The 13,826-nt window shown below is 40.2% G+C and overlaps 1 protein-coding gene across 1 annotated transcript in view; it reads right to left on the reverse strand.

Moving 5' to 3' along the window:
* Positions 1-395: 395 nt before the first annotated feature.
* Positions 396-13,826, reverse strand: part of LOC106524251 (polypeptide N-acetylgalactosaminyltransferase 6) — a 14,370-nt gene continuing 939 nt past the window's right edge. The window contains exons 2-12 of the mRNA XM_014017979.1: positions 13,422-13,539; positions 10,415-10,829; positions 10,153-10,319; positions 9,078-9,227; positions 7,543-7,777; positions 7,226-7,343; positions 6,940-7,140; positions 6,716-6,847; positions 4,239-4,340; positions 2,103-2,252; positions 396-1,937 (exon numbers count right to left, since the gene is read on the reverse strand). Of these exons, the coding sequence (XP_013873433.1) occupies positions 1,824-1,937; positions 2,103-2,252; positions 4,239-4,340; positions 6,716-6,847; positions 6,940-7,140; positions 7,226-7,343; positions 7,543-7,777; positions 9,078-9,227; positions 10,153-10,319; positions 10,415-10,829; positions 13,422-13,539 (1,902 nt within the window). The 3' untranslated portion in view covers positions 396-1,823. The remainder of the gene's footprint in view (positions 1,938-2,102; positions 2,253-4,238; positions 4,341-6,715; positions 6,848-6,939; positions 7,141-7,225; positions 7,344-7,542; positions 7,778-9,077; positions 9,228-10,152; positions 10,320-10,414; positions 10,830-13,421; positions 13,540-13,826) is intronic.

The raw sequence follows: 13,826 nt of genomic DNA on the forward strand, positions 1-13,826 counted from the left end.
TCTGTATACAAAGTTTACTGTATACAAACGTTCTCAGTCAGCAAGGCTGACAGTTTCAGGAGCTACTTGAGTGAAACTTCTCCTCCTCCTCTTCTTTGAGCAAAAATCAACATCCAACGTCCATAAGCTTTCTGCTTACAGGTCAAACATTTTCATTTAATTAGGAGTATACTGTCTCCATGACCTTATTAAAAGTTACAGTTTAGTGTTCTTAGGACTGAAGACTTTCTGAGGAAAGACAGGTTGTCATTTTAGTGTTTTCAACTGAGGAGCTTTGATACATTTATTTAAAAACATTATAGAAAAGGAAGTGCTCTGCACAGAAAAAAATAAATTATTTTTACTGCTTTTTTAACCAAACTGACAAGTTTCTCCACTAAAAATATTGTGTAATTTAAAGGCACTGAAAGACCTGGTTAGATTGAAACACCTGGTTAGATTGAAACACCTAGTTAAATTTAGCAGATATTTATAATTAATTACAAAGACCTGAAGCTGACTCAGAGAACTTTGTGATTTTAGAAGAAAATCAAAGTCAAATGCAGACACATCTTTGTTAAAAGATGCCCCCCAACCCACTCCGTGCAGCTGCAGTCTGCTTGCACCTCCACTCCACCAACGTGTGATGAATATGGATTTTTTGCCAAAATTAGGCTGCAGATATTTGATGCTCATTATACAGGTCAACGTCTGAAGGGGTTGACATAGCTGAGTGAAGGCAACCCCTCCCAAAAAAATGAACCACAGACAAAAAAGGCAAATTGGATGGGTGGTTAGTGCTTTGTTTGTGCGCGTTTGTGCACTTGAAATTGTCGTTTGTGCTGCTATGGTTTTTTATAGATTAAAGATTATTTGTAAGTGTCCTTCAGGGGTCGCCCTCCCACCCGCTCGCTCCAAAATGAACCAAATTAGTCGAATTTTGTAGTGCTTTGTTTGAGCAGGCTTGTGCCGTTGAAACGGATGTTTGCGCTGCAATAATTTATGAGATATTACACGTTATAATTTTGAACGATCACATGACTTGGCCTGAATTGTTTACGTCTGTGACAACAGAAATATAATATATATATAAAATACGATGTAATCCTCGGTGGAAAATAGTCCAGGAAACGCTGAGGGCTTTCCTGGGAGGTGTTCACCTGAGCTGAGGGAAGCTGACCCCCCACCCACAGAGAAAGAAAAGAAAAGGCAGCGCTGTCAGTCAGACGGCACAACCCATCCTGCTCTGTTCTGATCGGGTAAAACTTTGACTGTGGTTCTCTTTATTGGGTGAAAGAACCGTCAGTTTAATCCCAAGACAAGTTTTTTTCTCCCATTCGTTTTTACAATGATGAACACCGACTAACTTTAATCTAGGTCCTTTTTCCTTGGTTGTCCACCGGACAACCGGGAGGCGGGATGGGCCTGGGAATGTGAACTCTTTCTTTTGCAACTCCAAACTAAAGAGACAAGGATCACAGCCACGTTTCTGTGCAAAATAACAATTAAAGTCCAGGCTGATCTGAGGGTTCAGCAACCAGAATTTCCAAAACACCCTCTTTGTTTTCCCAAAGACAGACTCCCCTGTTTGAGCCTCCTCACAGGGACATGAGAACAAAGAGCAGTTTGTCAGAAAAAGACTCTAACTTTGGATGAACCTTCCTGAAATAGTTGTGATCTGGACAAACTTTAAATGACTTAAGCTCAGATAAAAGATTGGATTCATCCCACATCTTCTTCTTCTTCTTCTTCTTCAGTCGACACTTTCTGCAGGAACCAGCTGCTTTAACAGCATGTGACTGATGCAGGAACAAAAAGCCGCCTCCATAAACCCATGCCTTTTGTCAGATGAAGACCCAACTTTGAATGTTTCCAGTGGATTGGCAGTCCGCCAAGATCACATCGGCCCCCGCCACTGTCAGACATTTACCTGAAGCGGGGTTCTGCACGTGGTTTGTCTGCAAACAACAGTGCAACAGGTCAAACATCATCTGGCGCATTTAAAAGATGCTTTTAGAGACAGAGTGGTGAGAATGAGGAACTAAAGATCTTAACTTCCCTTTGCAACAAGGACAGTGTGACTACATGAGCTGCAGCAGCAGGTTCAAATAAGGTGGAAGTACCTGTGTTATGACCCAAACTTGGCCTGGTGCTGTTTTCTCCTTCAAACGGCACCGTTCCAGAGTGACCCAGGATTGTCTTTGGGCTGCATGCAAACACATCTCAATACCAGCACTGAGTCGTATCTCTTGTTTGGACGTGTACTCAAAATACTAGAAAGAACAAAACACTATATTTAGATAAGGAAATCTGTTTAATATTAAATTCCAACCCACTGTCTAACACTGTAGTAATAACCGTAACAGGGTTGGTTATGGGAACGCCGCAGGTTGAAGTCCACTTGACAGAAAAGGCTCCTGTATTTAAATAACAACAGCAGCAGAGGCAGCTGATCTGCTAAACAGTGGGATCTGTTTGCCAGAGAGAAGCCGTGTTTGTGTGGTTCTGATGTAGCCACCTGGCTGCAACTGGCACGGTGTTCAACGTCCAAGTGTTTCAAGTAGGTGTTGCTAACGGCTGATGACCAGCAGCTCAGGTTTTTACCGTTTGAACCGACATAAGTTCATGAAATGACAAGAAAGACTGGTTTACATGATTCAGATAAATGTTGTCAGACTCCCATCTGGTTCCAGCCATGGTCACTGCTTTTTAAAATCAATAAGATGCTAAAGGAGATTAAAATAAACTAAATATCCTTCCACTTGTTTGCCTGTTTCCAGCCCTCAGTGAATCAGGGTACACCCTGGACTCTAGTCAACCACAGAAACCTTTCATCCCAGGATTCAGCTTTAACTGGGTTACAAATTTTCCACTCCTACTCCGTCATGTTTTACAGCTGATTTTCTCCAAACTTAAGCACCTTATCCATTAAGTCCCACGTTAATTGCTACATGTCTGTTTGGTTCTACTCAAACGTACAATGTGTCCTTCACTCTGTGGTTTTATCATCCAGGAGTCAGACTTCAGCTCTTAAAATATGTCATGGCACTGTTTATGAACGCATGTGTGCAGTTTGTCCAAAATCTGCTTGTTTTAGACTGTCAAGCTCAAGTTGTACGCGCCCGTCTCCTAAAATCATTATAAAAGTTTGCACCTCTCTCCAGGATAAGTTTGCAAGTTCTCAGTCATGGGCAGTTTGCTGACGCTAAAATCACCTGCGACCAATGGGTCTTACTCAGTTTGAGCAGCCTGAAACCACCGCTGAGGTGAATCCAAAAACCACGCAGCAACTGAAAATAGACACATGTGGCCGAGGCTGAATCGATGAGAACCACTTGAATTCACAGCCGTGGAGACGCACTGTGGCCAAACATCTCCACTTTGTTCTAGTTTGAAGTCTTGTGAATCATTCAGATGCGTCTTTGCAAGCTCAGATCTTGCTGCCATGCTCCTGTTAGTGATAAGAGGCTTCCTCTTGGTAACCTCTCCAAACAAGCCGTGAACGTTGTGTACTTTCTCACTTTAAAGAGATAACTTTTACCCCACTAACTGTAGAGTCTGAGACGGAGCTCTTGTTTTGTCTGTTGTTGATTTTTGACATTTCTTTGAGCATCTGACCTTGGGGTGAATTTGCAGAGTTGTCCACGTTTGGGAGGACCTAGTTGGCTTAGATATTTTCCACATGTGAATACTCATTCAGATTGTAGAGAGATGGACTCCAAATTGTTCTGAAAAGACCTTTAATTCTTTTCAGGGCAACAACAGATATTTCTCTAAGGCCATGCTGTTTTCACTCCTCTGCACTGTCAGCATGCTCCAGAGCAGCAAACTGTCAAAATTTCTGCTTTTAAAGAGGCGACCCACTGATGGGAAAACAGTTCTTCGAAATAAATCTTAAATCATCTGGGAGCAGCAAAGGTTATTTTAGTTTTTACATGTAACTTTTTTCTCTTAGCTTAGTTGTAATGAGCAATCTGACGATTAATTTCACAACCTGGAAAAGACCATATCATTTTGATCACAGTGGGGGAAAAAATGTACAATCCTGGCACTAAAAGAGGGAGAACTTTCTTTTCCTCATGACTAAATGTTGTGATGATAAACAGAAATTGTAGCCAACAGAAACCTGCAGTTTGTTCATGTCAAAGGAATGGATTAAAATTACAGGATTCAATCATTTGGCCTCAATGTTTGACAAGAGAGAGGAAAAGAGGAGGAAACCTATTCTAATCTGTTTCTTGGTTGAAAACATAACATACCTGTGCTTTCCCTCGGTTGTTACATTTGACCTTCTGACCGGGCTCCCATTGCTTTTTTGTCCTTTTAGCATCCAGTCTGCACTGCCAAGCAGTGTTTTCCAACTTTATGCAAGGAAACAACAAATCAATACACTTATTATCAGTCATAGAATCAGCACCTCTGTATAAAAACATTTTATTGAAACTTATTTAACTTGTGATATTAATGCTGATAAAAATATAGGAGCCATTGGATCTGTTGTACCAGTCCCAAGTCTGGGTAAATGATGAGGCAGGCAAAGGTGTAAAGCTGGCTGACATGATGCAGAGATGTGTGTAAAGAGACCAAGTGAAAAAGCAGCAAAGGAACCAATGTGCAACTCAATGTTACCTAACCACTGGCTGGACTGTAATTTGGTCAGAAAGATGATTTTAGAGGAAGAAATGCCCTAAAGCACTTTGGGAGTTATACAATACAGCTCTAATTACAGATCTTGAGTTAGCGGTTATCAGTTAGCATCCATCAGTTTTCTTGCCTGTTTAGTAGTTTAGTGTTTGCAAAGCTAATTTTTGGTTAGCAGTGCCCACTGATCAGAGCAAACCTGACATGTTGATGAAGGAAACAGAGGGCATGAGGAAGTGAGGGGTTTGGTGAAAAGGAAAGTGCTAATACTTGTCGATACGACACAACAGCTGTGTCTCAATTCATGAGATGGATCCTCATGAGTACGTGGCCCACCTGGACCACGTCCTTCCCAGTCCAGGTAGGCTGCATACAACTGCTGTGAAATGAGACGGTCTAGCCTTCACTTGACGTAGGTTTGCGTGACCACATCCTACCCCATTACCATAGTGATCAGTTTCATATGGATTTCACAACAGACTTAAAATGTGTTGGGATGTGTATTCACGTCTTTTCACTGGAAGAATAACTTCACAGTTAAAATGTTACACATAAATAAATAAATAAATAAATAAATAAATAAATAAATAAATAAATAAATAAATAAATAAATAAATTGGGCTTAGCTCCAGTATCAGTCAGTACTTGCAGTTGCATTTTAGTTAACATCTTATTGCAGCATGAATTTCATCAGCTAAGCTGATAAAATTACTTTTAAAAACAAATTCTTCGGCTCGTGATGAATTTCCAAACTACGCTGACTTGGTAACAAAGTAAAATCTCCGCTGTCTTTATTTCTCTGTTTAGTTTGCTGTCGGTGCACTGACTCTTGGAATATCCTCAGCTGGGAAGGATACTCTGATGCATCCTCGATTTTCGAGATTTTGTAGGCCGCATTCCTCAGCTGCATGAGAAGGAGCCTGTGAATTGGGACAGCCCTCTGCGTAGGGCAGTGACGTATGCGGCCAACAAATGTGCATGATTACACTTTGCGTAGCCAGTTTGATTTGCTCTAAACCAGTAGATGGAAACATGTCTGATTCACGTTTTTTCCCTTTTTGCAACATTTTAAAAGTTTGCTTAAAATTCACAATAAAATTGAATGGAGACATGGCTAGTGTGTCCCTCACTCTGTGGGCGTGCCAGTGGAGAGATATTTGTGTAGAAGAGGTAACCTGAGGAAGACTGAGGACTGTAATGTTTTGACAGGGGAAGGCATGGCCAGACAGCATCAGATGGTAAAGTGAATAAGAAGAAGTGGTGAGGAGTTCAAAGAGGATTGTTTAAAGGCTCTGGGTGGTAAGAGAGAGCTTTCGGGTGATTGGGCTTCTGCAGCAACAGTGATTAGTGAGAGACAGGTACGAAGGTGTGTCTTCTGGACAAAGATACGATTTTAGGCAAACCTTGTGGTGGAATAATGAAGTGCATGAAGTTATCCAGAGGCCAAGAAGAAATTAGACGGTAAGAGGACTGAAGAGAGTAGACAGGAACATAAGGAGATGAAATACAGGGCAAAGAGGGAGGTAGCAAAGGCAAAACAGACGATGTATGACGAGTTGCACATGAGGCTGGACACTAAGAAGGGAGAGAAGCACTTGTATCGACAAAGACAGAGAGATCAAGTTGGACAGGATGTACAGCAGGTTAGGCTTGTTAAAGAGAGAAATAGTGGCAGCAAACATCAAAGGAAAGGTTTATAATAGAGTAGTGAAACCAGCTATGTTGTATGGTTTAGAGTAGAAAGATAGGAGACAGAACTGGAAGTGGCAGTGATGTGGATGGACACGATTAGGAATGAGATCATCAGAGCTAGAGGTACAGACCTGGTTGAACTACTGGGAGATAAAGTTAGAGACCAGTTGGACATGTCCAGAGAAGGGACAGTGGGTTTATTGGTAGAAGGATGTTAAGAGACTCGGCTGTCAGGAAAAAACAACAAGGAGATACTGTATGTGGATGCAGTTAGAGAGGACATGGGGGTAGATGGACAAGGAGATGGACAAGGAGACCCCACTGTGGAGACCCCTGAAGAGAGAACAGAGAGAAGAAGATATTGCGAAGAAAAACAAAAATTCAAATAAATTAAAGAGTTTACCTGCCCATGCTTTACTGGCTTAATATCAGGAACATATGCTTCTGGGTAAATATTGTTTAAATACCAAGTGAAGTTCTTGCACTTTAATCTTTCCCTGAGTTTATGACGTTCAGAAACATTTCCAAAGGAGTTCTGAGAAGAATATGACAAAATTAGTACCAAAAGGCAATTTTCATTTAAATGGTGACATCTTGCACCATACGATAATTTATTTGTTCTAATACCATTTTAAAAATGGAACCAGCCATTCTGTTGGTACGATAGAAGACCTGTTTGTAGTCGTCCATCCAGACCTCGGCGAGGCGCACCAGGTTGCGGACGATGGCGAAGCTGCTGTTTGGAAATGTGTGGGGGCTTTTCTTACGGAAAATATGCCCCACTACAGAACAAGGAAGAATCTCCAAACGGCCTCCACACTGCCAGACCTGCAAACCCAAAACAATTAATAAAAATATGCCATGGAAATCCTGTTGGATGAAAAACAAGATGCATAAGAGAAAAACTTCTTACTCTGAAGGACATTTCCAAATTTTCTCCTCCCCAGAACTCCATCTGTTCGTCATAAGCTCCAATGTGCTCAAAGTAGGATTTAGAGACAGAGAACAGGCCACCAGCAAAGGTTGGAGTTCTGTGAGATGTGATTTAAATTTTAATTATTATTTTACTTCTAGCCAAATCATTTACAACAGAAGCGTTATCTTTAAACTACTTTTAAAAATAACAGAAAATGCTAATGCAAGCTGAGCTCAAAGCAAATATTAAAGCTGCCTAAAGGAATAACATTGTCTCTAATCCTTATAATGTGTTTATATATACTTGAATCAGACCTGATAGGACACGTCTCACTCTTTCTGTGCTTCATTTCTTCTTTTGGAACAGCCTCCCATCCAAATTTGAGCCTCCAGTCGAACTTTCCTCGGCTGTGGCGTTGAGGTTTGGGCACTGGTTTATGAAACCTCAAGTTATTGTGGTCGATGGAGGTGATCTGTGGACTCACCACAGCTGTAGGCTCCTTTGCAATTCGAGCCAGGAGAGGCTCCAACCATCCAGGGAGGCACTCACCTACACGTTAACACATAAAGAGCTAAATGTCAATTTTAACATCTAAGTTGTTGAAAATCTGTAAAAACTGTACAGATAGCCTGAATTTCTTTTTTTTACTGTATGTTCTTGTAGGTGATGGGCACAGCTAACCAAAAAGCTAGCTTCTCTAACTCATAATACATTCCTAAAACCAAGCTGAAGCTGAGGGGAGATCGAGCTTTTTCAGTTGTGGCTCCCAAGCTTTGGAACAATCTACCCCACAACGTTAGACAGGCCCCGTCACTTCCTGTTTTTAAATCTCTATTAAAAACACACCTGTTCTCTCAGATTCTTGATTAATTGTGAGTTATATATTTATTGTTGGGTTTTTTATCTTTTATGCTTTTAAGAATGTTGTTTACTTTTATAATGGCGTTTGCCTTGTGTTCAGCACTTTGGTGACAACTTGTTGTTTTTAAAATGTGCTTAATAAATAAATTTGATGATGATGATGATGATGACTGGTGGGACCAACACAAACCTGTCAATGCTGTTAGCACACCTAAAGTTGGCAAAGCCTAATTTAATGGAAGCCAATTCATCCCCTAATGCAGGGCTATTCAACTAAATTGATCCGGGGGCCACAGTTAATGCAGGTCAACATCCAGCAATTAAAGTCATTATGTAAATAAGCCAATATTATAAAGATCTGTTACCTTTGAAGTAGTTTATTTTGCTGCATTTAATCATGAATACAACATACTGAACCCTATGTAATGACAGTAGTGATAATAAAACATCGAAAACAAAAATAACACATTATGCCTCCTCTTGGCCAGGTCACTCTTGGAAAAGAGGTTTTTTTTAAATCTCAATGAGTAAATTTCCTGGTTAAATAAAGGATACTACATATTTAACACAAAAAATATTTTGATATCTCTGACTTACAATATTTTTAAACCAATTTTATTTTCATTTTCATAGTTTTATCTTCAACTGCTTGTAGTTTTAACTGACTTGGGTGTTCATAGAAAAGTTTTTTTAACCAGCTTGTAGCCAAGATTCTGATGTTTCTGTAAATAACACACACGTCTACTGTATATCTAACTAAAACTAGGGGTTTGGGGCTTCAGAGATGAATGAACCAATTGGCGGGCCGGACTTTGATCACTCACCAGATGTGGCCCGCGGGCCACCATTTGAATAGCCCTGCTCTAATGGTTTCCAAAGTTAATAAAAGAGCTAGTTCCACACTATTAAACGAAAGAAGTTCCCTCCAGTAATCTACAGATGTAGTGCCTTCAAACAGTCATTGTGCTCAGCATAGTGTCATACGTACAGTGGGAGTCCAGGAAGGTGAGGACCTCCCCTCGAGCAGCCCACGCCCCCATCAGCCGGGCTGTGATAAGGCCTTTTCTCTCCCTCTGACGTAAAACGTGAACTATCTGCAGCTGTTTCACATATTCATCCAGAGGAGCCTTCAGCTGATCTAAAGATGGTGGGAAGGAAAGTACAGGTTTTATTTGTGACAAATGTTTTGTTTGTCTTTCAGCAGCAGTTATTATCTGGTAATACAGAAAAAGAGATTAAACATCAGAACAGCTGATTTTTATTTTTTTTTCTCCTTGAGGGAAACCACATTATGCTTTGTTAACTCTTTATTTGTTGTGCCGCAATTTGCAAACTTTTAGCTTTTGTTAGTGATTCACTTTCTTTTTAGCACCGGTTTTATTTCATGATTATTTTGTAACTCATTATGTATCAGTCAGTTTTCATCTCCAGCTGCATCCTGTTCAAAAGCTACATAATATCTACCTTTTACGTCACCAATCACCTGACTAATGTTTTGTGAAATTTAAAGGAACTTTGAACTCATTTCGATTTGTGCAATTAAGGAGTAATAATTATCAGATTTATGACCATTTGAACTGGGCCAGCTACAATAACATTTATGCATTTTTAGCTAAAGTAATTTTAAAAATTTAGCTGAGGTTTTTTAATTTTAAATTAAAAACTAATTATCACAGAGATAAGGCAAATGATAATGTCTTTATGTCTCTGCACCTGTAAGAGTGCAGAGTGAACAGAGCATTCAGGTGCTGAATTGATTTATCGCTTGTTATAAAGTTTTATCATTTTTATAATCCAAGTTTTATCGTTTAGATAACTGTTTACTTTTGAACCTCATTATGAATTTTATGAGTCAGACATTTTTTTTGGCTGCCATAGCAAATTTATTATATTAGTGAACTACTTCCTGGTGCAGGTGGGTGGGTTTTCTGTTATTTCTTATCACGTGTTTAACCACAAATTAGGTTACCGCTGGACGTTTTCTTCTGTAAACTTCAGTAACATATTCTGCACCAGCAGCAACACACAGTAAAAACAGATTTCCATGCAGCACACACACCCACCGTCTGTGCTGGCATCATCCACCAGCAGGATCTCAGTGAGCAGAGCAGCGGGAGCCGTGTGCAAGATGCTGTAAACAGTCCTGAGCAGGGCAGACCAGGCCTCGTTATGAAACACTATGATCACGCTGGTGTTTGGGAGACATCGCAGAAACCTCTGCTCCAAGCATCTGTCAGAGTCAAACTCAGAGTTAAGCTTTGATGCACATTTTCCCCCCCTGTATGATCTGTTCAGGTAATAAGTAACAGCAGGAGGAACACTCACTCTGGAGGACGAGTGTCTTCACCCAGATCACGGTGCAGGGAAATGTGATCACTTGCAAACTGGTTGAACTGGTTTTTATTAAACCCCTGTAACAACACCTGGCGGTCCTCAGGAGTCTCCAAGTGGAACTCAAAGGGTTTGCCATGCGCGCCCGGCGCCCGGGGATCTTGGGGAGGCCTCCGAAGGCGAGGCTCCAGCTCCTCTTTGCTGTAAAATCCAGCGGGACAGCTGGGATCCTGGAGTGCCGGGCCGAGGATGGATGTGTGTGACGTTTGTTTCGTGGCTGTGTAGTTGAGGTAGCAGTGTGTGATGAAACACAAACACAGAAGACTGGAAACTGCTACCTTTACTGACCGTGAGAGTCGAAAACGACATGAACACATTATCTCCACAGGAACGCTCTGAGGCAGACAAACTGAAAATCAATCGTAAAATGTTATTACGTAAATGCAGTTCTTGTTTAAATATATACTCTTTATGATACATAAATGTGAGATGTCAACAATAATAAGTTTAGACACTAAAGCTTATGAGTGCAGTTTGGTTTAACTTACAGCTATTTAAAGCCCAACTCTCATTATCACCTGCCACCAAGAGGCAAAAATTAAGTTTCAATGTTTTTGTCTGTCTGATTAAAGATTTAAAGAACCTGAAGTCATCTGATATAAGTGGCTGCCAAAACACAAGCAAATGTCTATAACACAATCAGTTCAATAGCTATTGACCAAAACGTTGGTCTGGTAGTAGCTGAGCCTGTGTTCATATCATAAGTAACAGACTGTGCCAGAGTTTTGTTTTAAAATGATTGGAAATAATCACTGGATGTGCATCTAAAGCTGATGAAAGTTTGGAGTCAGTAATTTTTATCCTAGCAGACTGGTCTTACAAAACGTAACAAGAGTACCGCCAATGGTTCATAATACGTCTGTCAGTAAGTTGTCCGAATAATAAAAGCCCAAAGCATGAATTCCCTCACCCAACAGCCCTGAATATATTTGCATATAAAGTACATACAAGAATGTGGTGGCGTGATAAAGTTAATTTTACTGATAATGATGTTGTCCATGGGGTAAATCAGTTACTCCCAACCAGGGGTACATGTACCCCTTGGGGTACGTGAACATATTACAGGCCGGGGTATGTGGTAAAAATTTCCCAGGTGTGTAAAAATTAAATAAAAATAGGACTGAGATATGTAGGGCCCTATGATTTCTGCAATGTGGAAGTTGCTGACGGAATCACACAACTGACACAAAATGGAATCCAGTATAAAACATGGAATCTCATGGAATTTGCTCTTTTGGGGGTATTTGATGTATTTTGGACGCTGCTGTTTTCTGCACCTGCCATTATCTGCTTTATTTAATTAATTAATTATTCACTTTCAATGTAATGTTTTTATCTTTATGTTTAACTTGAGTTGAAAAGAATAAAATGCCTGAGAATGAAATGTTCTAGGGGGGAAAATAAATAATTTTCTTTTAAGCATCAGCTTTTGTACATTATAGCTTTGGAGAATCATCATTATGTTTGACAGAGTGGGTACTAGGGGTATGACAAGATGGCTCAGGGGGTACACAAGTCTAAAAAGGTTGGGAACCTGGGGTAAATCAACAAACAGTCATGTTACAGAACATGTAAGAACACAAATCTGCAGCCATCAGCTACAATGTGAAGAACTTATCTGTTGACAACCAGCCTGTTCAAACTATTTTATAATGAGAGTAGTGAACTACACAAATAAGACTTATTTGGTAGAAGAGGTTTCACAAAAATAAGATCCAATACAGAGCCATTTTCCGATGACATATATTGCCCTAAAACCCCACGTTAAACATTTTATGTGACCTGCGAGAGCTTCGAAGATGTATTAATATCTTAAAATAAGCGAATGCTGCTTTAAAGGCAGCCTTACATCTCCCATGAGGCAATTATTTTAACTGCATTATGACGGCATGCCACCACTAGATGGAGGTGCACGGGTTCAGAAGTCACTGAGTAAAATCTCCATTTAGTTGCATTTTCTCTTGCTACTTTGCTGTGGTCCAGTTGTATTGAAGTGAGAGAGTTCAGAATTCAAGACGGCAGCTGCTCACCATAACTCACTAGTGAGTAAAACTCTCTTACTTTCACTTTCAATAGTATTTCTGTCAGTTGTACTCATAGTACTTTTCAGTGTTTACAAGAGGATGTGTTAAAATGCTGTTTCTATGTAGGAAATACCAGGTGGAGCTGTTATTGTTTGTCAGCTCAGCTGTAGCAACGAGCCGAGGAATGGACGTTTTGTTTAAGGTCAAAATTACAACTGGACCTTTGAGGGCCACCATGACACTCATGTAGCCCCCAGCAAAAACAAGTTTGACATTTCTGGGTTTACACCACGGACAACATACTGTGTGCTTTCTAGATGGACAGATAGGAACAATGGCTTTGACATTTCTTAGTCAGATGCCAAGTTGGAGAATAAACAAGGTTTTAAAGGGGTCACCATGAGCTTGACTTGTGACCCCATGACCTTTAAATCAATGGGGTTCATCTTTGACAAATCAGGTATCCAGCTGTGCAGGCTGACATTTCTACATTTAAGAATTAAGTCAAGAAACTGTCCACAAACAGACAAATGGACAGCATCATAGCATGATACATCTTGTCTTAAACAGGGCATATAAAAATAACCATAACACTGTCAATTTTATACAGAAGATACCATTAGATGTGGCAGTTTTTAAATAGATGGTAACTATTTTTAAGGTTTAACTAAAATGGCTACAACTCCTGCATTTTTCAGCATAAGATGAAGACCATATGCTAACACACAACCTTTATTATTATTAATCTTACAGACCTTAGACACAAAACTGAAAAGTCTTCATGAGCTCAAGAACCTTACACCAGTAAAAACACACAAATGTGTTGTTTCTTTAACAAGCAACTGAAATAAGTGTCTGCAGTGTAAACCTAACAAACCTGTTCTATGTGTCTGAGCAAGATATGACTCCATACTCACTCTGTTTTTCTGTCCAACACAAAGCTTCTTTGTCAGTTTTCTCCGTCTTTCTATGCCGACGAGTTCTTTCACAGGCGAAAAACTTGCGCAGGTGCTCGGCATAGCTGGTGTGCAACCACTGAAAAATGGAAAAGTAGAGAGACGACTCAGACTCAAATCATCTGACTCAGAGTCAAGCTGTGGTTAGCCAGCCGGCCCACGTGAGGGCTGCTGATTTCTGGTTTCACTTCAGTTCCAGTTATTCTAGTTCTCATTGTCATGATCATTTACATTTACATGTGTTCTGTGCACCAGTGACTTCACTGCCTATGCTCTCTGTAAACACCAGTTGCTGTAGTTTAAAATCTTACACAAATTTTAGCTGAGTTCCTGAAGTCACATATTGTAGTGTCTGTTGCTTATATA

Source organism: Austrofundulus limnaeus, unplaced genomic scaffold (genome assembly GCF_001266775.1).
Source record: "Austrofundulus limnaeus strain Quisiro unplaced genomic scaffold, Austrofundulus_limnaeus-1.0 Scaffold180, whole genome shotgun sequence".
NCBI classification, from domain to species: Eukaryota; Metazoa; Chordata; class Actinopteri; order Cyprinodontiformes; family Rivulidae; genus Austrofundulus; species Austrofundulus limnaeus.